The 23,565-nt window shown below is 49.9% G+C and overlaps 2 protein-coding genes across 8 annotated transcripts in view; one reads left to right on the top strand and one right to left on the bottom strand.

Annotated features, from left to right (window-relative positions):
* The first annotated feature begins 5,109 nt into the window (after positions 1 to 5,109).
* Positions 5,110 to 6,732, top strand: MAP1LC3A (microtubule associated protein 1 light chain 3 alpha). Of its 3 annotated transcripts, XM_008995497.5 has the most exons (5): positions 5,110 to 5,296; positions 5,620 to 5,675; positions 5,764 to 5,870; positions 6,153 to 6,322; positions 6,577 to 6,732. In XM_008995497.5, exons 1-4 carry the CDS (start codon positions 5,257 to 5,259, stop codon positions 6,313 to 6,315), a joined length of 366 nt encoding a protein of 121 aa, XP_008993745.1. In that variant the 5' UTR covers positions 5,110 to 5,256; the 3' UTR covers positions 6,316 to 6,322; positions 6,577 to 6,732. The 3 variants fall into 3 exon arrangements, with proteins under 3 accessions (XP_008993745.1, XP_078227212.1, XP_035153948.1); XM_078371086.1 differs by having other exon boundaries at positions 6,153 to 6,732; XM_035298057.3 differs by lacking the exon at positions 5,110 to 5,296 and adding an exon at positions 5,392 to 5,467 and having other exon boundaries at positions 6,153 to 6,732.
* A 157-nt stretch (positions 6,733 to 6,889) lies between these two features.
* PIGU (phosphatidylinositol glycan anchor biosynthesis class U) overlaps positions 6,890 to 23,565 on the bottom strand; it is a 104,005-nt gene continuing 87,329 nt past the window's right edge. For 2 of the 5 annotated variants that reach the window (XM_002747261.6, XM_054255106.2), the window contains 2 exons: positions 19,470 to 19,612; positions 6,890 to 7,253 (listed from right to left, as the gene is read on the bottom strand). In XM_002747261.6, coding sequence (XP_002747307.1) covers positions 7,140 to 7,253; positions 19,470 to 19,612 — 257 coding nt within the window. In that variant the 3' untranslated portion in view covers positions 6,890 to 7,139. Of the gene's footprint in view, positions 7,254 to 8,706; positions 8,837 to 17,194; positions 17,230 to 18,063; positions 18,145 to 19,469; positions 19,613 to 23,565 lie in introns of those variants that run through there. The other 3 variants (XR_013535024.1, XM_008995495.5, XM_078371085.1) reach the window with 3 other exon arrangements.

The following is a 23,565-nucleotide window of genomic DNA, read 5'->3' as shown; positions in this document are numbered from 1 at the left end:
TTTGAGATGTCTGTTTTTCATTCAAGCAGGCACATGAAGCAGAGGCCAGGCCACTGGATTCAGGGGCAATGGGGAAGGGGAGGGACTGCAGGCAGGGCAAAGCTCAGAGCTTGGGACTTGGGGGCTCCCCTCCTCCATCCTAGCCTCAGCTCAGGGCTGGGTCTGACAAAAGACAGGTGTAATCACATCCCAGGGCCATGGCTGACTCAGCTCTTTGGCTGCTCTCTATGAGCCTAGTCACATTTGAGGATATACTGGGAGTGCCTGTGGCACTGAGTGTGTGAGGTTCATCCAGTTTGACACACAGCTCTGGATCAAGACTCAGCAAACTAAGGCCCTCAGCAACGTCTGTCTGTTTTAGCAAATAAAGTTTTATCCAGATGCAGCCAAACCCATTCGGGTTGGCTAAGGCCACTATAATAGAACCAAGTGGTCACTGAAGACCACATGGCCTGCAAAGCCTAAAATATTTGCCATCCGGCCCTTTAAGGGCAGTGTTCATTGACTCCTCTCCATCTTTCATTAAATAGCATGTGGTTCTGTTACAGGAACACACAGCAAGCTACTGAATAAGACATTTAGGTGGTTCCCAACTTTTTGCTATTATGAAAATGTTACAATAAGCATTCTTGCCCATGTTTCCCTGGGCTCCTGGGCATGCACACAGTAGAATTCCTGGTCTGTAGGAAGGACATGGGCATCTTCATTTGGGTCAATTGTGCCAAATTGCTCTCCAATGTCACTGAGGTCACTTACACTCCCAGCAGCAGTGGAAAGAGCCCATAGATTCACGTTCCTCTGAACTTACTACCTAGCAGGTGTCCTCAGACGTCATTAGTTACCAGTCTTTCACTGTGTGTAGATTCTCTTGGATTTCCTGGCTGGGAATGATAGATTTGCTCCTTTTTTGGTCTTGGTGCTCTGGATACAATACAATATTGAATTGTGTTTACAGGATATTTGTTCCTGGCTTTAAAAAGAATAGCTCATGTTCATCACATAGAATGGTGTTTTACCTTTAAGTACATGTTTATTGTAGGTTGGGTTTTCTCTTTTTTTTGACTAAGTCTCGCTCTCCCACCAGGCTACAATGCAGTGGCACAATACTGACTCACTGCAACCTCCACCTCCTGGGTTCAAGTGATTCTCCTGCCTCAGCATTTGAGTAGTTGGGATTACAGGTGTGTGCTACCATGCCCAGCTAATTTTTGTATTTTTAGTAGAGACAAGGTTTTATCATGTTGGCCAGGATAGTCTCGATCTCTTGACCTTGTGTTCTGCCTGCCTTGGCCTCACAAAGTGCTGGGATTACAGGTGTCAGCCACCGTGCCCCACCTGTTTTGTTGTTTTTGAGACAGGGTCTTGCTCTGTCACCCAGGCTGGAGTGCAGTGACACAATCTCAGCTCACTACAACCTCCACCTCCCTGGTTCAAGTGATTCTCATGCCTTAGCCTCCCAAGTAGCTGGGATTACAGGTGTGTGCTACCACACCCAGCTAATTTTTTTGTATTTCTTGTAGAGACCGAGTTTCACTATGTTGCCCAGGCTGGTCTACAACTCCTGGGCTCAAGTGATCTGCCTGCCTTGGCCTCCCAAAGTGCTGTGATTACAGGTGTGAGCCACCATACCTGGCCTAGTTTTTGTTTGTTTTTTTTTTCCATTATTTTTTGTTGTTTTTCTGAGACAAGGCCTCACTCTGTCACTCAAATGATCCTCCCACTTCAGCTTCCCAAGCAGTTGGGACTATAGGTGCATGCCACCAAAGCCAGCTAATTTTCTTTTATTTTTTTGAGACAGAGTCTTACTCTTGTCACATAGGCTGGAGTGCAACGGCATGATCTTGGCTCACTCCAACCTCTGCCTCCAGGATTCAAGCAATTCTTGTGCCTCAGCCTCCCAAGTAGCTGAAATTACAGGCACCAGCCACCATGCCTAGCTAACTTTTGTATTTTTAGTAGAGGAGGGGTTTCACCATGTTGGCCAGGCTGGTCTCAAACTCCTGACCTCAGGTGATCCACCTGCCTTGGACTCCCAAAGTGCTGGAATTATACTATTACTCCTTTTTAAATTTCTTTAACACTCTGTTCATTGCTTTTCTATATTATCTAAGTAATAAATCTATGTATTTAAGACTATAAATCTGATTTTTTTTTTTTGAAGCATTGGGTCTTATTTTGTCACCCAGGTTGGAATGCAGAGGTGTATTCACAGCTCACTGCAGCCTTGAACTCTTGGGCTCAAGCAATTCTCCAGTCCGGGCCTTTGGTTGGTTGGTTTATTAGTTACTCAGAGGTCTCATGTCTCCCACTAAGATGGAGAACTTGGCAATTTCTCCTTGTACTCTTAATCTATTTTCAGCAACCTCCCCTTTTTTTTGAGATGGAAAAAATAAAAATCTGATTTTTTAAAAAAAGAAATCGGTCTTATTTTGTCACCTAGGCAGCAATGCAGAGGTGCATTCACAGCTCACTGTACCCCTGAATTCTTGGGCTCAAGCAATTCTCCAGTCTGGGCCTCCCAAAGTGCTGGGATTTCAGGTATGTCACCCAGGTTGGAGGGTAGCGGCACAATCTCGACTCACTGCAACCTCCACATAGCAGGTTCAAGCAATTCTCCTGCCTCAGCCACCTAAGTAGCTGGATGACAGGCATGCACCACCACATCCAGCTAATTTTTGTATTTTTAGTAGAGACAGGGTTTTGCCATGTTGGCCAGCCTGGTCTTGAACTCCTGGCCTCAAGTTATCTGCCCACCTTGGTCTCCCAAAGTCCTGGGATTACAGGCATGAGTCACCATGCCTAGCCTATTTTCAGCCTTAAGAAACCCTGGAACATGGAAGTTCAAAACTTTTCTCTCTCCATAGAGTTCCTCCTTTCATTTCCTGGTGATCCTCTTTATCCCCAGTGTCTTCTGCCTGAAAGCCTATTTTGTCTGAGTTTTCTATAGGTACATCTTTTGGTTAGTCTTTCTCTAGCATACCTTTTTCCATCTTAACTTTTTAATTTTTAATTTAATTTTTGAGACCGAGTCTTGCTCTGTTGCTCAGGCTGCAATGCAGTGACACAATCGTGGCTCACTGCAGCCTCCACCTCCGGGGTTCAAGCGATTCTTTTGCCTCAGCCTCCTGAGTAGCCGGGATTATAGGTGTGCACCACCATGCCTGTCTAATTTTTGTATTTTTAGTAGAGACGAGGTTTCACCATGTTGGTCAGGCTAGTCTCCAACTCCTGACCTAGTGATCAGCCTGCCTCGACCTCCCAAAGAGCTGGGCTTACAGGCGTGAGCCGCTGTACCCAGCTGCCATCTTTTTACTTTTGGTGCCCTTAGGTTTTAAATGTCCTCTTGTAAACAGCATAGAGCTGCATTTTATTTTTTCTTGGCCGATCTGGTAATCTGTGTTTTGAGAAATGAAGGTAAACCACATTTTCTGCCTCGGGTTTTGTACCATTTATTTACCATCCCTTTTACTTTGCTTTACTTTGCTATTAGTTTTAATACCCATCACCACCCTTTTCTCGGCATTGGCAGTTACAGTTCCGTTTCTACTCTTTTGATGATCCCTCTTAAATATCTGAAATACTCACCTAACTTTACAAAGCCTAACAATGCTCAGTCTCTTTACCCTTCCGAGAACACCTTAACTCTGCCCTCTCAGTCTTCCAAGTTCTTGCGTCTCATACATCTTGTTTCTGTAGCCCGCAAATTAATCATTATTCATGTTGCATATTACATGCTTGTTTAGATTTACTCACGTTTACCAATTTGCTCACCATTTTTCCATCTAATTTCTTCCTTTTCGGTTCCATGTGCTTGTTACTGAAGTACATTCTTTAAAAATTATTTCAGCTGCCGCACTCAGTGGCTCACGCCTGTAATCCAGCACTTTGGGAGGCGGAGACGGATGGATCACGAGGTCAGGAGATCAAAACTATCCTGGGCAACGTGGTGAAACCCCGTCTCTACTAAAAATACAAAATTAGCTGGGTGTGGTGTCACGTACCTGTAGTCCTAGCTACTCAGGAGGCTGAGGCAGGAGAAATCGCTTGAACCCGGGAAGTGGAGGTTGCAGTGAGCTGAGATTGCGCCAGTGCACTCCAGCCTGGGCGACAGAACGACTCAGTCCCACCCCCCAAAAATAATTTCAGCAACAGTCTTTCGTGTAAGCTCTTTGTCACCACCTATCTTTACTTCTTAACTCTTAAATCATGGATCAACACCTCGTTGACAGCATTTTTCCTGTCAACGAGGTGTAAAGCGTTACATTTTACTGTAGCCTTCTACGTTTGCTGCTGAGAAGTTTGTTATTGGTGTAATTTTTAAAATCCATCATCCTTGGTCGCTTTTAAAATCGCATAGTCTTTGGAGTTCTGCAGATTCACTAGCGTCCAGATGTTCATCTCCGGTGTTTGCATTCCACCCGATTTTAAGAATCACTTCTGGCAGCTCTCCTTCAGGAACTGCCTCTGCAGGGAGCTCTGCCCCGGCCTGTGAGATCTCCCGGCATTGCCATCCGTGGCTTTTTCCTTTTTATTCTCCATCACCTGTCTCTCTGGTGAGCTGCTTCCGATCAGCCTCCAGGTCCGCGCACTCTTTTCTGCTGTCCTACACCTCATCCTCCGAGACCTGAATTTCCATGGCTCTACTTGTCAATTCTAGAATTCCTTTGCAAACCTGGGCCTTCTTTTGTGATGTCTTGCTTGATCCTGTGCCTCCTGCACCTTCTCCCGTCTCTCGTCCTGAGCCCCTAGAAGGCGCCGGCTGTTTCCCACGGTGCCCAGAATCGCGCCAGGCCTGGCACAGACTCGGTGAGGGCGCGGGGAGCGGTGCCGCGGGGCTGCAGCCTGGCCCGCCCATTCCCTCAGCCCTTGGCAGCCCCGCCGCCCTCCAGGCCTCACCTGAGTTCCGCGCCGGGAGAGACTCCTGGGCCGGCCATGACGTCACAGGACTGTGACGCGCCCAGGAGCCCCGCCCCTCGCGTCCCGAGCCGGGGACCCAGGGGCTCTGCGCCGTGACGTCATGAGCCCGGGCGGGCAGGTTGTGCGTCGGCCCAATGGGAGCAGTGCGCCGGCCTCCCCTTTAAGGAATGTTGTGACCTGACGTCACCGGGCGAGTTACCTCCCGCAGCCGCCGCCGCCGCGCTCAGCGCGAGCCCCGGAGCCCTTCAGCGTGAGGCACGGAGCCCCCGGAGCCCCCAAACCGCAGCCACATCCCCACGTCCCAGAGCCCCGGCCTGCGCGCCCAACCGGGCCCGCGCGATGCCCTCAGACCGGCCTTTCAAGCAGCGGCGGAGCTTCGGTGAGGCCCCGCGGGCAAGCTGTGAGCTCGGAGCAGGGGTACGCGGGGGCCCGGCCGACCCCGACTACCGCGGGTGACGTCAGTCCTGTGACGTCAGGCCCCAGCCGGACCCTCGGGATGGGAGGCTGACTCCAGCCTGGGCGGAGGCCGCCCACCTCCCCACCATGATAGGTGCTAGGGGCTGTGGGGCCTGCCGGCCCCGGGGGCGGGGGCTGGAGCTGGGGCGGGGCCGGGGGCCGCCCCTTGGGGACAGGCGGGGCGGAGACACGGGGAGGACCTGGGCCCGGCTCAGCCCGGCCTCAAGGTCCGGCCGCCATCCGCAGCCGACCGCTGTAAGGAGGTACAGCAGATCCGCGACCAGCACCCCAGCAAGATCCCGGTGAGTCCGGTGCCCCCAGCCCTGCCCCGCCCTGGCCGCGCCTCGCGCGCCCCCGACACGAACCCCTGCCCGCCTGCCCCGCTCCCAGGTGATCATCGAGCGCTACAAGGGTGAGAAGCAGCTGCCCGTCCTGGACAAGACCAAGTTCCTGGTCCCGGACCATGTCAACATGAGCGAGTTGGTCAAGATCATCCGGTGCGTGGGCAGCCGCCGCCAGGAGGCAGCTTGGGTCTGGCGGGGAGCCGGGTTCCCGCCGAGAGGAGGTGGGAGTGGGGTCAGTAGTGATGGGACCAGGCGGTGGGCCCCTGTTCTGGCGCGGCTGGAAAGGTCAAGGTCGGGGCTGCAGTTGGAGTCGGGTCAGAGGTGAGAGCTGGGGTGAGGATGGATGTGAAAGGCTGGGAATCATTCTGGGGGTCAGGGCTGTGCCTGCCCTGCAGCCACGTCCCTCACAGCCGCACACCCTCCCGCCTGCCTCAGGCGCCGCCTGCAGCTGAACCCCACTCAGGCCTTCTTCCTGCTGGTGAGCCAGCACAGCATGGTGAGCGTGTCCACGCCCATCGCGGACATCTACGAGCAGGAGAAAGACGAGGACGGCTTCCTCTACATGGTCTACGCCTCCCAGGAAACCTTCGGCTTCTGAGCCAGCAGTAGGGGGGTCGGCCTGGGAGTGGGGGGAAGCCCGGTCAGGCCCTGCCCAGAGAACCCCTGGTTCCTGAACTGAGCTGCCTCTGCTTGGGGGTGGGCTGGGCAGGGATGTGGCCCCGTAGTCAGAGGGCACCAACCCACCTCCTCTGCCCCTAAGTGGTTTTGTTAGGGTTGCCCCTCTGGGTGCTGGCTGGGATGGGGGAAGGTGGGAAGCATCCCCCCACACTCCTGCTGTGTGGTTCATCTTTTTTTTTAGGCCCCTGCCTGCCCCTCACCCACCCGAGGCTCTGCCCACTACCTGGACCTGCCCACCCCTGAAAGACTGGCCCCCCCACCCCTCCATCTCCACATGGTGTATGGATCTGTGGTCATTGTCCCTCTGCAGAATAAAGATTGCTCAGGCCTGCCTGGCCCTATGCCTCCAGCTGCTTGCTTGGGAGTGGGGAGGGTGCTGGTGGGGCTGTCCGAACCGTCCCTGGGCTCTGACATACCAGAAACACACACCTGTGTGTACTTTCCAGAACATTAGGGGCCACCCCCAGGAGTGCAATGCAGATATGGGCCCAGGGTAGGTTTCGTAACAAAAAACATTTATTAAGTAGCCACAACCTAACAAGCCCTGCTCACCTGCCTTTTCCAGAGCTCCCAGTTCCTCCCCAGAGGTCTTGCAGTCAGCCATGGGTCCCTTTTGATACCAGAGACTTGTGACCCTGGACTTGAACCTCTTCTGCCCAAGGACTCGCCTGCTGGCAACTCTGGCTGGAGGGCCTGGCCCAGTTTCCCGCCCCTGAGGTCCATGCAGCCCTGTGCCAGCCAGGCCTACTTGAGCACAAGCATGGCCTCCGTGCCGTCCTTGGCCGTCAAATAGAGGCCGTGTGTGAGGTAGTACTCCCGCCGCAGGAAGGCATAGAAGTAATCAGAGATGAGCAGGATCTGGGGGGAGAGAGAGAGGATGTGAGGTGCTGCAGGGTACCACCCCGTGAACCCAGGACCCCTGAGAGGCTAGCAGGTGATGGGAGACAGAGCCCCTGCCTGGCCCTGAATCAACAATCACTGGAGAGGCCCTGCGCAGGGCCCCACCTTAGGGCCCGTACTTGACACTGCAAGGTCTGTTGGCCTCTCAGAAGCTGTCCAGACTCCCCGTGCCCCCACCCATGGTCTACACCTCCATCCTAAGCTCTGGCCTCGAATGCCAGCCTGGTGCCTGTGCAACCAGAGGCCTGTGCCCCCTCCTCTGACAGGCACTTCCACCCCAGCCAGGTCCACATCAAACTCACCTTCCCCCTGTCAAACCCACTTCTCCCACTGGGCATCCATGCCCCCATCTTCCATCCAGGTGCCCAGGCCACAAAATTGCCTGAGACGTCTCTCATACAACAAGCCACCATGACCTAAACTCAAATCTACCCTTTCGATACATCCCCACAGTCACTACTCTAGACAGCCACTGTCATCTAAATAGCAAAGCTTGGTCCCTGGGCTCCCTGCTCTCAAACTCACACCCACCCCATTCTCCCTGGCAGCCAGAGGGAGCTTTTCAAAACCCACATCTGGTCTTGTTACTTCCAGCCTTCAAATCCTCCAAAGGCTTCCCATGCCTTAGGGCAAAGCTCAAACTCCCTGGCGCTCTGAGACCTTGCCCAGGTCCCTGCCCACCCTCTTCCGGCTCCACCTAATCCCATTGCAGGATCTTTACTGTTTCTTCTGCCTGGAATGTTCTCTGCCCGTCCATCTAGTTGACAGCTGCTTACCCTTCAGGTCTCAGGAAGGATCACTTGCCCCCCTCCAGATTAGTTCTTAGCCCCACTAATCTCTATTCAGTAATACAGACTCATCCAAAGTACAATTTTCCATTCAGCTGACAGCCTGACTGTGCCTCCTCCCCTGGGCCTCCATCAGGGTAGGGTCTTTGAGTGGTTCTGTCTCTATGCCATAGTGACAGAACCACATAGATACCACTATGGTATCTCTGTGCCCAGCTCAGTTTGTCCCATTCTGGGCCATACACAGAATCAAAGGGGGCCTAGGAGCTCAGCTCCACTGTCTCTTCAAGGACAATTTGCCAAGGGCCCTACACACCAGACCTGGAGTCTACAATCCCAATCAGCCCAAGCTGCTCAAGACCTCTGGTACCTGAAGCAGGGTGGGCAGGGCCCAGCCCCAGAGAAGGATGAGGGGATGGGGGCTCACACTGCAAACACCACAGCTTTCAGGCACCTGGAGGCCTCTCAGAGGATTGACACCAACCACCTCTTGGCACAGATGGGGAGAATGAGGCAGAGAGAGAACCCTTGGCTATGGTCTTGGGGCAAGACAGAGGTTGAGCTAAGCCTGGGATCTAGACCTCCAGACCCCAGCACCCTGTCCTGGGCAGCTTCTCACTCACCTAAAGGTAACACAATAGCAGCTAAGGAGAGATCAGAGGCATCTGGAGGAGTTCAGGAAGGTGTCCTGTCACCAGCAGCTCTGATGGCCTCAGGATAAGTACCTCCCGTTCTATCACCACAGAAGCCCATCTGGAAGGTTTAACAATCCTCATCTTAAACAGATGGGGAAACTGAGGCTCAAAGGGTTCAATGACTGGCCTAAGGCCAACCTGGAGCACTGGACCAATGGCCATGGACCCAGCAAGGTGGTCTGCCTGGGGCCCAGTTCACTGATGGGCACGAGATTGGCCACAGTGTCAGCAAAGCAGACAGAGCTCAGGCAGCCCCTGAGGCCCTGCCCCCAGCTGTCCAGCTGGCAGCTCCAGGCTGGCACATTGGGAGGCAGCGATCACAGCAAAGGCTGACCTCCTACCCTGCGGCCCTTCTCACCCAGGCCCGAGATGCCATCTGGGCAGGAGGAGCCTGAAGCAGGAGCTGAGCTCAGAGGCTGATCCCTGAACCAGGTCAGATGAGGGACAGGTGCAGTCACATCCACAACCAATCAAAATGGGGCAACTCCATGTCACACAACAATCATCTGGACAAGAAGGAAGAAAAATATTAGGTTATTAGGTTGGACCATATGAAACTGCCATGTTTGCAGATAAAAAAAATGGTTGAATGCTGGCAATTTCATATGATCCAACCTAATATAAAATGGAAAAAAGTATACATGGAAAAGTAAGCACATTGTTGAAGCACCAGAAGAAATAATGGTAAGATTTTAGGTGGCTCTTCTTTTCCCCTATAAGCCTTTACTTCGTAAGCTACATACATGTGTTCTGTTGATAAAAAACAAAACTTCGGCAGGGCACAGTGGCTCATGCCTGTAATCCCAGCACTTTGGGAGGCTGAGGCAGGTGGGAGTTCGAGACCAGTCTGACCAACATGGAGAAACCCCATCTCTACTAAAAATACAAAATTAGGATGGGCATGGTGGTTTACACTGTGATCCCAGCACTTTGGGAGGCTGAGGCAGGTGGATCACAAGGCCAAGAGATCGAGACCATCCTGGCCAACATGGTGAAAACCCATCTCTTCTAAAAATACAAAAATTAGCTGGGTATGGTGGCATGCACCTATAGTCCCAGCTACTCGGGAGGCTGAAGCAGGAGAATCACTTGAACCTGGAAGGTGGAGGTGGTGGTGAGCCAAGATTGCGCCACTGCACTCAAGCCTGGGCAACAAGAGTGAAACTCTGTCTCTAAAAAAAAAAAAAAAAGTAAAACTTCAATTAAAAACAAATCAGCCAATAAAGGAATGAATCAATATATCAATAGGGGGGAAGAGATAAATCTTCTTTCCAGAAGAACTCCAAACATTGTAGGCAGATATGCTCCCCTCCCACAGAAGGAGCTTACTTCTCGTCCACTCCACATCCCCTAAGCCCAGGGTGGTCTAGACTTGGTCACTCACTTCCTGCTGAGGAGCAGGGAAAGGGAAAAGAGTAACTTTACAGTGGAGAAACCTGGACGTCGCTATCTTAACCACGTGTTGGAGGTTGACATCAGCATGAAATCACATGGCTAGCAGGTGCCCCAACAGATGTGATGAGAAGGGCACTTCACCTGGAGTATTCTTTCTAAAAACCCACAACCCCGGGATAATCCTAAGAAAAGCACCAGAAAAACCTAAACTCGGGGACAGTCTACGAGATGCCTGGCCAGTGCTCCTCAACTGTCAAGGTCATGACAAGTCAGGAAAGACTAAGACGCAAAGCAGAGGACATTGAGAAGATGTGACCTTAAATGTAACGTGGACCCTTGGATGGGGTCCTGGCAGAGAAAGAGGATGTGAGTAGAAAGACAGGAAATCCAAATCAAGTCTAGTGTTTCAGACTAACAGTAACACAACAGTTTCTTAGTTTGACAAACACATCATGGTAACATAAATGTTAACAATTTAGGCAGCTGGGTGGGGGCTTACAGGAGCTCTGTTCTATCCCTGCAACTTTTCTGTAAATCTAAAGTGATTCTAAAATGAAAAGTTTATTTTAAAAAAGCAATTAACTAGATGGGAATGGTGGCTTGTGCTCGTAATCCCAGCTACTTGGGAAGCTGAGGCAAGGGGATTGCTTAAGCCCAGAAGGTTGAGACCAACCTGGACAACATAGCAAAACCCCATCTCTTATTTTATTTTTTGAGATGGAGTCTCACTCTGTCACCAGGCTGGAGTGCAGTGGTGATCTCGGCTCACTGCAACCTGTCTCCTGGGTTCAAGTGATTCTCCTGCCTCAGCCGCCCAAGTAGCTGGAACTACAGGCGCACGCCACCCTGCCCAGCTAATATTTTTTTTTTTGTATTTTTAATAGAGATGGGGTTTCACCTTGTTGGCCAGGATGGTCTCGATCTCTTGACCTTGTGATCTGCCCGCCTTGGCCTCCCAAAGTGCTGGGATTACAGGCGTGAGCCACTGTACCTGGCTGACCCCATCTCTTAAAACAGGAAAAAAATTAACAGCAATGAACCATTGTTATATGTAACAAACTCAAAATATTTTGCTGAGTGAAAGAGGGCTTTGGCAAATGTACATATAAGATTTGCAGTTTTCCCTGCAATTTTACATAAGAAAAATGTAAATAAATATTGAACTCTAGTTAATGATACACATGCTGAAATATTTAGCAGGAAATGTACTGATGTCTGCATTTCAATTTGAAATACACTAAAAAAAATAAGATGGACTGAGGGATGGATGCTGTGTGGAACAAGTACAGGAGGATATGAATGGTGGACTCCTGGTGCTGGGTATGTATATGGGTGTCCAAGGCTAAGACTGTGAACTGTGCTGTGTGTGTGGAAATCTGCAGGATACAGGGGGTGGCAGGAAGAGCCCTGTGAGTGGCTTGGGCACACAGCCGTGAGTGTCATCAGTCCTGAGTGGGCACCTTGCCACCAGGGAGAGGACACCAGGCTGGCCCAGAGGCCTGGCCTTTTCAGAGGGAAGCCTATAGCCGGGACCTCTTCTGACCTTGGGGCTTTCCATCTGGGTCATAAGAGGTAGGGTTTTCCCAGGGGCCCTAGGGTGCAGCCAACGCAGCAGCTGCAGACCCAGAGTCCCTTTGCCCAGTCTGGACACGGGCACGTTGGTCAAGGGGGTATGGAATTTGTATGGGTGAGTCAGTGGCTGTGTGATGTTGGTAAGTCTCTTCCTGTCTCCTGGGCTGCATGTTCCTCATCTGTAAAATGACAGTAATAAGCTGTAGCTTGTTACCGACAATGCTGGGCTCCTCTAGTCTTTGTGCCAGAGTTAAGGACCCCAGAACATGCCTGTCCCTCTGTGCCCTCAGGTCTCCGGGTCCTACCCAATGTGGCTGAAATACTGCCTTGCCAATCCCCCTCTCAAACTTGCCCACTTCTCGTCCTGCAGCCATCTCGTGCTGGGAGGCCCCCTTCATTCTCTCTGGACACACATGCGCCCTCAGACACACAAAGATGCACACATACATGCACGCTCACCTGCTCAGAAGCTCCCTGGCTCCCCCTGCCCCATCCAGCAGCACTACAGCTCCCACTTTTCCCTCAGAGGCTCATCTCTTGCCAGGAGTCCTCTCTACCCCTGCACTCAGTTACGTGGACCCTGAAGTGAAGCCACTGCCCACTGGCCTCCCAACCAAATAGGGCTGCATTTGCTCCAGCTCTACAGCCCCAGACCCTGCACAGGGTCAGCTCTCTGAGTCGTCTGCTGGTCTTCACCCTCTCAGCGCTGCCCCCAGGGACGGTTCAGTCCATATTCCTCTCTGTGGCAGCCATGAGGGCTCCAGGGCCACCTCCCCTGGGGCCATGATGAACAGCTCATGGGGCAGCTAGCTGATAAAGGGGTGACCAGGGACAGACAGGGCGAATCAGAAGTAGAATGAAACCCTCAGAACATGCTCTAGTGCAGGGCAGGACGCAGAGACTGGGAAATGAACATCTTCTGAGTGTCTGCCGTGGGCCAGGCCCTTTAACAAAAAAACAACATTGTTCCTTTCCAACACCCCAGGGTAGGGCTGACAATCCCCACATAGAGAAGGGAAGCTCAGGGGTCATGGGCCCTGCAAAATGTTGCGTGGTAGGAAGTGAAGGGCTAGGGGCCAATCCTGCCTGTCAGAGGCCCAACCCTGAGTACTTCCGCAACCTCCCAGGGTCTGTACCCACATGAACTGAGTCCTACTCCATGCCAGGCCTGTGCTGACACCTCAGGTACCTTGACACCCTGTGGAGGCTGCTCTCCCCAGTTCACAGCTGTCACTCAGCGGAGAGAGAGATTGACTTTTTGGGGAAAAGCCAGTAGAGGTCGTTAATCCAGTGTGTCTTGAAACTGCTGGGCTCAAGAGAGCACCCTTGGCTACCACCAGGGCTGCAGCTTCCTAGAGAAGGAGGTGCTATCACCCAGGCGTGTCCTGGTTCCCCAGACCTCCTGCTGCTGTTGACAACACTGACATTTGACAGTCAGCCCGCGCTGGGGGGAATGAATGTGGCCATCACAGTTGGCAAAGTGCAGCAGCCTCTGCCCACCTGCCTAGGATCCAGGAAGCTGGGAGGCAGAGGAGGCTGGTGGCCAACTGTGGAGCTGGACAGGGCTTTGACATAACCCAACAAACTACATGCCAGAGTGGACACTATGTGGGAGGAAATAGAGTAGAAAGCTCCAACCTCCAGCTCTGAAGATGCAAAGAACAAGTAACATCTCTGGACCTCAGTCTCAGGGTCTGTGAGGTCACAAGGTGAGACTGAGGATGGGGCTACAGGTAACTGTCTGTTAGGTGGCACTTTTGAATTCACAAAAGCTTTCCCACATTCAGTCCTCACAACCACCCTACCAGTTTAAGAAAAATGAGGCAACTGCCACCTCCCTCAGATTTTAGCAACCTCCTCCCTGATGCCCTGGATGCCAGGCTCACTCACCTCTGCTCTTCCTGGCACAGTGAGGTTTTCAGAGCATGGATCTGGTCACATTTGTCCTCAGCTGAAAGCCAAAGGCTCAGTCTGGATCTCTGCATAAGAGGCCTGTAAAGGCCATGTGGTCTGACCACTGCTGTCTGAATTGGCCTCATTCCCTCTCAAGTGGTACAGCCAGTCCCACCAAGCTCCCAGCAGCAGTGTTCCTCCCTCGCTCCCTCCTTCCTCTTCTCTCTATCTCTCCTTCCTTCACCCCCACGCAGGTCTTGCTACCTAAAACCACAGAACCCAGTTAGATCCTACCCAATCCTCAGGAACCCACTTAGAGGCCACCTCCCCTAGGAAGCCTCCTTAACAGCCCAGCTCTGGAATGCTAGCACGTCAGGCTGCCCTGTCCTGCCCGTGTCCTTTCCTTTCTCTCCACAGACTGCGGGCTCCTTGGAAGCACGACTATGTTTCAATTTACCCATTGCAGAGTGCCTAGTGAATAGTAGGTACCCAATCAGTATATGCAAATAAATAAATAAATAATCTTCTCAGGAGTTATTGGATGTGCCTGAGACCAGTGAGCCAGGACAGACAGGGCTGGAGTCACTGTAGCGTTTGGGTTTCCAGAGCCCTGGCCTTCTGTGGCCTTTGTCCTGCTACATGTGAGTTCATGTAAATGTACACAGAAAGCTTTGGAAGGCCATCTGAGCACATGATCAGAAGATTATAGGGATCACATGAGGCCAGCCCATAGTAAGCTCTCATGAAACATGAGCCACTATTAATTATAATTTTAGGAGAAGATTTTCTTATATTCCCTGTTTTTAAACAGAATTAAGGTGAGTGTGACACTTTACCCCCCCTTTTTTTTTTTTGAGACCGAGTCTCTCTCTGTCACCCAGGCTGGAGTGCAGTGGCGATTTCTCAGCTCACTGAAACCTCCACCTCCTGGGTTCAAGCAATTCTTCTGCCTCAGTCTCCCGAGTAGCTGGGACTATAGGTGTGTGCTACCACGCCCAGCTAACTTTTTGTATTTTCAGTAGAGATGGGGTTTCACTGTGTTAGCCAGGATGGTCTCCATCTCCTGACCTTATGATCCACCCACCCCCCCCCAAAGTGCTAGGATTACAGGTGTGAGCCACCTCGCCTGGCCTACCCTACTCTTAAAAAAAAACAAGATCCTTTAAGTTTATATGTAATCCTCGATTTTCTAACCTTTTGGTCGCTTACTCACAAAAGGGTCAAAAAAAAAAAAAAAAAAGGAGGAGATTATTCTGCTTCCCCTGGTTCATGGTCTGTTTCTCCAGGAATCTGCTCTGAGTATTTGAAGAGCATGTTACTCTTGCTATTTCCCATATCAACACACATGAGTAATGGCAACAGGACCCACAAGTTAGGTCCAATCCTGTCAACACCCTGGAAGCTGTGGGTGATCATCCTGGTTTTTGAGATAGGGAAACTACAACCTAGAGAAGTTAAATCACTTGAGGAAGTGGGAGAGGGCCTCAAGCAATCCATTGGTCTCAATTCCCGCTTCTCTCTCTCACACTTAGGCGCACCCCCCCACCATGGATGGTTTACTGTTGTCATTTCCTGCTATTGACTCTGAGGAACAACCATAATTAACAAATGAGCCATGCCACAGGTAGAAAAATACTTAATAGCTCCCAGGGTAAGGGATGGGGCCTTAGTCACTGGTTTACCTGCCGGTGTAACTAGTAATCCACACATAATTTGTTCTGTGATAGGGTACGGCACTGAACAAGTCAAACATTGCCGGATTTAAAGAACAATCGATAGGCCAAGATGTTCTCTATATTTGGCTCTTGATTTCGGCAACGATATCAAGGTTCTAAATACTTCCTTGAAATCTGTACTCATCTTCCTAGGAGAGCTCTGCTCTGTCTTGCCCAAAGAGGAGAAAATGAGGGCCACGTAAATATTAGGCACGTTCCCAGCTCACAACAGGCTGCGGAACTGAGAACATGTCCCCAAATGCCATACGACTCAGTGGAAGACACAGAAGCAGGGGCTAAACTTGGGTTGTCCAGGACATGCAGGACTGAGAAAAAGACAGTGGAGCAAAGGGACCTCATGAAGGGTCTCTGTGAGGAGGTGACACTGAACTCTTAGTAAAATTCGAAATGTCTCATTTTGTACTTTGAGGCTCCCAACAGGTCCAAAGACAGGTGGCATAACTTTCACGAAGAGGGGCTCTCCTACCTCAGTCAGGCTCTGGGACAAGGATATGCCTTGAGTGACTGCCTCAGTGAACAAGTGGCCCCATCTGACACACCCTGTTAGTGGCCTGGCAGTAGCAGCCACAAAGCCCAAAGCCAGCAGCCCCAGGAAGTACTTGGACCCCCTGGTGGGAGTCCTGTCGGTTGGCATGGCCTGCCTGAAGAGCAACTTGGCAATATCTGCCAAAGGCATAAAATGCATATACCCCTTGACCCAGCAAATCCCACCACTTGAAATCCACTCTAAAAGATACTAGCATGTGTGTACAAAAATATGTGGAGGCGTATGCAAGCCTCTTCCATTTATTATTTTTTTCCTTTATATACATATATATGTGTGTGTGTATGTGTATATATATATATATATATATAGAGAGAGAGAGAGAGAGAGATAGGAGTCTTCTCACTATTGACCAGGCTGGTCTCGAACTCCTGGCCTGAAGCAATCCTCCCATCTCAGCCTCCCAAAGTGCTGGGATTATAGGCATGAGCCACCACACCCGGCTGCAAGGCTCTTCCATTTAAAGCGCCAAAATAGGCTGGGCGTAGTGGCTCACACTTGTAATTCCAGCACTTTGGGAGGTCAAGGCGGGCAGATCACTTGAGGTCAGGAGCTCAAGATCAGCCTGGCCAATGTGGTAAAACCCCATCTCTACTAAAAATACAAAAAGTAGCTGGGTATGGTGGCGGAAGCCTGTAGTCCCAGCTACTTAGAAGGCTGAGGCCGGAGAATGGCTTGAACTCAGGAGGCAGAGGCTGCAATGAGCCGACATCGGGCCACCGTACTCCAGCCTGGGCAACAAAGTGAGACTCCATTTCCAAAAATAAATATATAAAGTGCCAAAACAATGAAGGACAACCTCAGTGCCCATCAGCAGGGCTGTACCTAGTCCAAACCATTAGCTATTACAGAGCCATTAAAAAATCATCTCAAGACAAAATCATTAAGTGAAAAACAGCGAGTCAAAGAATACTACTTAAAGGAGAATGCCATTTACCTACATAAACAATAACAAAAAACTCTCTTTATGTATGTGTGTCTATTGCTGTTATATCTATAAGTGCACAGAGAAAAGTCTGCAAAGACACACACCAAACCAATCCCAATTGCCATGTCTGCAGAGGGGTAGAAAATGATGGGGGCTCGGGCAGCTCTTTTCTTTTCATTCCATAGTCTTTATTATTATTATTATTATTTTTGGTAGAGACGGGGTCTTGCTATATTGCCCAGGCTGTTCTTGAATTCCTAGCCTCAAGTTATCCTTCTACCTTGGTCTCCCCAAGACCTGGGATTACAGGCATGAGCCATCACACTCAGCCGATTCCATATTCTTCTGTTTTTTTGTTTTGTTTTGTTTTTACTTCTTTCCCCCTGCAATAATGAATTCATGTATTACTTGATGATTTAAAATACATTTTAAAAAGAGATTAAGAAAAAAAAAGGTAAGAGATCATGCCAAGAGTCCAGCTGATTTCTCTCAGCTATGAACGCACTCGATCCACCTACCTTTGGTGTCCACCCCTAACCCCAATCCCTCTTTCCAATAATTCAGTTCCTTGTGCCTTCAATGGCACCTGACCACTTGCAGACACACACTTCCCTGTGCTGCATATGAAGCCCCTTCTCTCAGAAAGGCAGCCACAGAGAAGAAAGCTGTTATCTGACAAGTTCCATGGATGGTTCATAACCACTCCAACTCTATTTCCAGACCCAAACTTAAGACTAAGACTCATGACAAGACAACAGGCTGTGGACTATTTCCGTGGAGCCTGTCAACCCCATAGAGGCCCAGGGAAGGCCCAATGCCCTCCCATGCCAGCCACCACTGGGAGGTAAACAAAAGGAAGGAGATTCCAGGAAAGCAGGGGAGCCAGGGCAGCCTTCTGGATTCCTTTAGGATATGCAGTTGGGCCCTGCAGATTCTGCCTGCATGGGTCAGAAGTAAGAGGGGCTGCTCATCCACCATCCCTAACCACGGTGTGAGAGGCAGAATGGGCCCTCTGGCTGGGCCCCACCCAGGCTCCAGGGCCCTCCATCTCTCTTTCTTCTGCTCACAAACCAAGAGAACTGGCTGGGCTGGACATTAATCCTCCGGAAATGTCTATGCAGGAAACACTAGTCCCCATCACTCACAGAAAAAGCCCTAACTCCTTTCTTTTCTTCCAGCTAACCTTGGAGGCAAGAATTACCCTGGGGATTACTCACTGGCATCTTTAGTCTTTCCAGCCGGACTGCTTCCCATCCAGGCTATTACCCATAGGAAATGCCTGGCTGTGCCAATGACAACTGAAATGGTAAATGGTACAAGTGATTCTCATATTTCCACTACGAGGCCAGAGCCTGACCTGAGAGAAGGCAGCACATGGAGAAGGGAACTTCCAAGAAGGGTGGGTGAGTCCACCTGGAGTTCACTAGACCCGCTGCCACAGAACCTCTGGAAAAGCTTATTAAAAATATAAATTCCTGACCCTGTATTCCACATTGAATTAACATTTCTGGGAGTGAGATCAGAGAACCTGGCTTTTTCCTGTTTTTTTTTTTTTTTTTTCTTTTTTTGAGACAGAGTTTTGCTCTTGTCGCCGAGGCTGGAGTGCAGTGCATGATCTCGGCTCACTGCAACCGCTGGCTGACTGCAACCTCTGCCTCCTGGGTTCAAGCGATTCTCCTGCCTCAGCCTTCTGAGTAGCTGGGATAAGCGGCACCCGCCACCATGCCCAGCTAATTTTTCTAGTTTTGGTAAATACAGGGTTTCACCATGTTGGCCAGGCTAGTCTTGAACTCCTGACCTCTGGTGATTGGCCCACCTCAGTCTCCCAAAGTGCTGGGATTACACGTGTGAGCCACTGCACCTGGCCAGAACCTCGTTTTTTTAAACAATCAGAGCCATATACTTGGGACAGTTGCAACATAATTGCAGGGTTTAAAGCCTGTTAACAGGAAATCTGCATTTTTAACAAGCTCCCTCTGAGGATTCTGATTGAGAATCCTGCTCTGTGGAAAGGAGGGACAGGCTTCCCAGCTCAGAAAGCTGAGCTCCTTGCTGGTACTCCTCAGCCTGTGACTGCAGCCTCCTCTCCACCCCTCCCAGCCACATAATTTATGCTCAACTTCCAACAGCCCCCACTTCTCATCTGCCTGCCTTTGTTCCTGCTGTCCTGAGAGTCCACAGAGCCTCTCCTCCTCTTGCCCTGCCATCTCCCCCTCACTCTGCGTATTCCCTATGGGTACCGTTACAGTAAGGGGTGCCTCAGAAATCAAGCCTTACCTCAATTTCATTCTTGGCTCCTCTAATGACCTTCAACAAGAGACAAGCTCTGCAAGCTTCTGCCCCTCATTTGTAAAGTAGGGATATCATGCCCTTTCTCCCAGGCTTGCTTAGAATTCAGTGTGTCTACGGTTCAGAATGGTGCCTAATACACATTTGCCAGGTTTAGATTTACACTGTTCTTACTTCCCTGTCCTCTCCGCTGACTCAGGGCTACTTAAGGGGAGTAAATATCCCTCCTTCATGTCTCCACCCCCGGTATGCAGAATCCAAGACCATGGTTGAAAGCCTAAGGCTGCAAAATGGATCCCTGTCCCCATCCTGCCCCCAATACTGTCCCTCTTACCTGCCCAACGTTGAAGGTCAGTGTGATGGCATAAAAGAAATTAGAGTTGGCACTTCCTGCATAAATCCAGAGGTGCCACAAGACAGGGAAGAGCAGGGAACAGACGATGATGATGCAGGTGAGGACGAAGATGTTTCTCAGGACTGCAAAGACAGAGGGTCACAGTTAGTCTGACGTGCTCTCTATGGCACTCTTTCCCTGCCGCGATGGCCCCCAGAATGGAGAGGCCAAGGAGAGCCTCATGTAGCTCAAAGGCAGAGCACCTGCAGAGGTATTGGGGTGCCAGGAAGCAAACTCCAGACTCCCAAGTCAACGGCTCCCCATGCCCACAGCTGGTGATAGCTCCTGGAACTGGATTTTTCCTCCCACTGTGGGCTTGGCTGGCTGAAGACCAGCTATAGTTAGAAATGCCATGAGTGCCTCAGGGCACCAAACAGGGCATTTCAGGAAGACATTCCCCTCACCACCTAATCTTGGAGGGTCCAAGAATATCTGCACTCTTTCCCCAAGCAGGGTACCATCTGGCCATGTGGGATTATGGGTGGGAACTCCAACATGAACTGTGAAGATTAGAGGCCCACCATGGGTCTCCATGCTGCCATAGTCCTGGGTCTTAGGAACACATTTTCCATTCTCCTTAACTGGTGTCTTCCGTCCCCTGCCTTGCTCTTCAAACATTCCCAACTTCCTCTTAGATGGTAATTTAAAACACCTCTTTTTGACACTGTCTCTCACTCACTGCCCCTAAGGCAATGCTGACTCCCACCAGGAATAAAGCTCTCCCAGTGGTCTCAGGAAGGACCTGCTACCCAAGGGTGGTCCAGAGGCAGCAGGCAGGCTGGCATGGCACAGCAGCCAGGTACAGACCTTGGTAAAAATCCTGCCATTTACTAGCAAGTTTCTCTAGGCCTCAGCTTCCTCACCTGTAAAATTAGGCTATCCACCTAGTATATACTCATAAAAATTAACAATTAGGTTGGGGATAGCAGCTCATGCCTATAATCCCAGCACTTTGGGAGGCTGAGGTAGGAGGATTGCTTGAGTCCAGGAGTTCGAGACCAGCCTAGGCAACACAGTGAGACCCCATCTCTAAAAAAAAATGTTTAAAAATAAAACAGGGCTAAAATGCACCCTTCATTTGGATTAAACAAGATGAAATGTGAGAAACTGACACAGATATATCACTGGTTACATTAGTTTTCCATTGCTACAACAGCAAATTTCCACAAACTTAGTGATTTAAATCGTATTATTTATTATTCTACAATCCTGAAGGTCTGAAGTTCCAAAATGGGTCTCACAGGGTAACATCTCTAGAGGAGAATCTCCTGCTTGCCTTTTCCAGCACCCAGAGGCCCCTGCATTCCCTGGCTCATGACCTGCTTCCAGCTTCAAATCTAGCAATGATGAATTGAGGCCTTCTCATATTGCATCACTCAGACCTTCTCTTCTGCATCTCTTTTTAAAAATAGACTTTATTTATTTTGAGATGGAATCTCACTACATTGTCCAGGCTGGAGTGGAGTGGCTGGATCATATCTCACTGAAGCCTGGAACTCCTGGGCTCCAGTGATCCTTCTGTCTCAGCCTCCTGAGTAGCTGGGACTATAGGTGGGCACAAACATGCCCAGTACACTTTATTTTTAAGGGCAGTTTTACTTTCACAGCAAAACTGGGCAGAAATTACAGAGACTTCCCAATTTCCCACTACCTCCACCTCTTCTACTTTGAGGGACACCTGTGATTACACTGGGACCACCTGGATTGTCCAGGATAATCTCTCCTCCCAAGGTCTTAAAGTCATGTGAAGTGATGTATTCACAGGTTCTGGGGATTACAACGTGGATATCTTTGTGAGGGGAGGGCTACTATTCTGCCTACCACACTGTACGTTTTTCCTCCCTTTTAACCCTCTAGGGGTTATCAGACAGTAGGATTAGCTGTTACTTTTATTTCTTTCTTTATACTTTATTGTATTTTTAAAAACTGGTAAATATTATTTAAAATACTTAAAAGAATACCTTTTTAAAAAGAACTTAGCACTGTGCCTGGGTCCCAGCAGGCACTTAATGAATGGAAGTTCCCTTCTCTTCACTGATTCTGACCTTCAGGAAATCCCTTCTCCCAAGTCAGAGTTCTGGAAGACTTAAAGGGTAGAGAAACTCCCAAACATTTAGGCCACTTGTCTCAGCTGCACAACGACTCAGTAGAGACACTGTACTGGGGGCTCCTGCATTGGAAGGGGCCTGGATGACACAGACAATTTTTAACTCCCGCTACAGAACAAAATCATGCCTCAGCACTGGTGGGTCACACCTGTAATCCTAGCACTTTGGGAAGCTGAGGTGGGCAGATTACCTGAGGTCAGAGTTTGAAAGCCGCCTGGCCAACGTGGCGAAATCCCATCTCTACTAAAAATACAAAAATTAGCCGGGTGTGGTGGCGGGTGCCTGTAATCCCAGCCACTCCAGAGGCTGAGGCATGAGAATTTCTTGAAACACAGAAGCGGAGGTTGTAGTGAGCAGAGATGGCATCATTGCACTCCAGCCTGAGCAAGAGTCTCAAAACAAACAAAACAAAATCACATGGGGAGCCCTCAGACTAAGTCAGAGATTCTAGGGTGGGGTTGAGGCACCCATATGAGGTTTTAAAAGCTTCCCAGGTAATGCTGGCATACAGCCAAGGCTGCAAACTACTGCATTACAGCTGCAGCCCCTTACAGTTTGCAACAGAGATGCCACTGAACTGTGTCAAGGGGAGAATAATCACGACAAGGTAGTTCACAGTTCTTTGTAAAGCTGAAGGTTTTCAAGTTACAGTTCTTTCTTTATTGGGAAATGATAGGTGCCATTTTGTTGTTGTCATTAAAAAGTCCTTTATTTTATAAAATCTGGAAGAATGGGTGGTAGTTGATTGTTTTAATGTATTCAGCAAGATAAAAAGCTGGCAAGTCCTTCGCCAGAGTTTACTGAAACATTAGTCGTCTGAGAAATCCCACAATTTGGACACTGGCCTGGAGGGCTTGCAAGATCCTCTTTTCTAATCTTAAGTTTCTGCAATTCTGGGTTTTCAAAGTTGAAAGACCAAAACCCTGACTCAAGCCTCCTGAGACCTCCCAGGAACAAGGAGTCTTGCAAAGGGATGCTTTCACTGAGAATTACTATTATTATTAAACCACGGTACTACCTCAAGAAAGGAGAACAAACGCTTCCCACTCCTCTAACCCAACATCACTGTGTACATTTCTCAGCAGCTCTTTCTGATCCCCTGGAAATTATTTTGCTGAAAGGAACACAGACTATTCCTAAAATAAAATACTTCCAGCCTGCCAGACCAGGTGGTTCTTGTTCTGTGCCTCCAGCTAGGGACAGAGATTTCAGACAGGGTGACAGGAAAAAAACCAAGTGCAAAGAGACAAAGAGAGGCTCACTGGCAGCCTCTGGGTGCTATCTTGAAGGGCTGCAAAGATACATTCCCATGTGCCTGGAGAACCATCACCAGCATGCAGTTGGCTTCTGGCCTGTGGTGACCTCTGCAGGAACAGGGAGCTGCTATTCACTCTTGCTGGCTGACAGGCCAGATTAAAGCTATATATGCCAGAGCAGACAGAGCTGGAGACCTGGGGTACAGAACAGCTTGTTCCAGGCACCAGAAAGCGTCAGAGGTGACCAGGGCCTAACAAGGTGAAAGGGTTTACCCTTCATCAGACTTGAAAGGCCAGATAGAATCAGGTTCCCCACCACATTCACTGAGTGGCTTATCCAATCTCTGGCACCAGGACTGATGAAATGGAACTTCAGGCAAGCCACTTTCCCTTCTGAGCCTCAGGCATTCAGAAACAAAATCTTACTTAAAAAATCCAGTCCCATCAGAAGGGGAACAGAGGGGATTTAGGGACTTTGAAGTCCATAGTGATATTCCCTTCCTTAAAATGAGGTGCCAAAACACATGGGAATATATTTTATCTGATTCTTTGTAATTTATATCTATCAACATCCTTTCATCGCTAGACATTAATAATAAAAACGAAACCAATACACACGCAGATCCAGCCCTTTGGTACTGGCACCTTCTGCCGGACCATGCAGGCTGGCAT

The sequence above is a fragment of the Callithrix jacchus genome, chromosome 5, assembly GCF_049354715.1.
Source record: "Callithrix jacchus isolate 240 chromosome 5, calJac240_pri, whole genome shotgun sequence".
Taxonomy (NCBI): domain Eukaryota; kingdom Metazoa; phylum Chordata; class Mammalia; order Primates; family Cebidae; genus Callithrix; species Callithrix jacchus.
This window is presented reverse-complemented; position numbering and strand designations above follow the sequence as displayed.

Bases quoted from the DNA above. Each gene is read 5' to 3' on its own strand.
- MAP1LC3A (XM_008995497.5), top strand. From the start codon at position 5,257: ATGCCCTCAGACCGGCCTTTCAAGCAGCGGCGGAGCTTCG. The intron at 5,676-5,763 runs GTGAGTCCGGTG...CCCCGCTCCCAG, and splicing joins AGCACCCCAGCAAGATCCCG to GTGATCATCGAGCGCTACAA. The intron at 5,871-6,152 runs GTGCGTGGGCAG...CGCCTGCCTCAG, and splicing joins GAGTTGGTCAAGATCATCCG to GCGCCGCCTGCAGCTGAACC.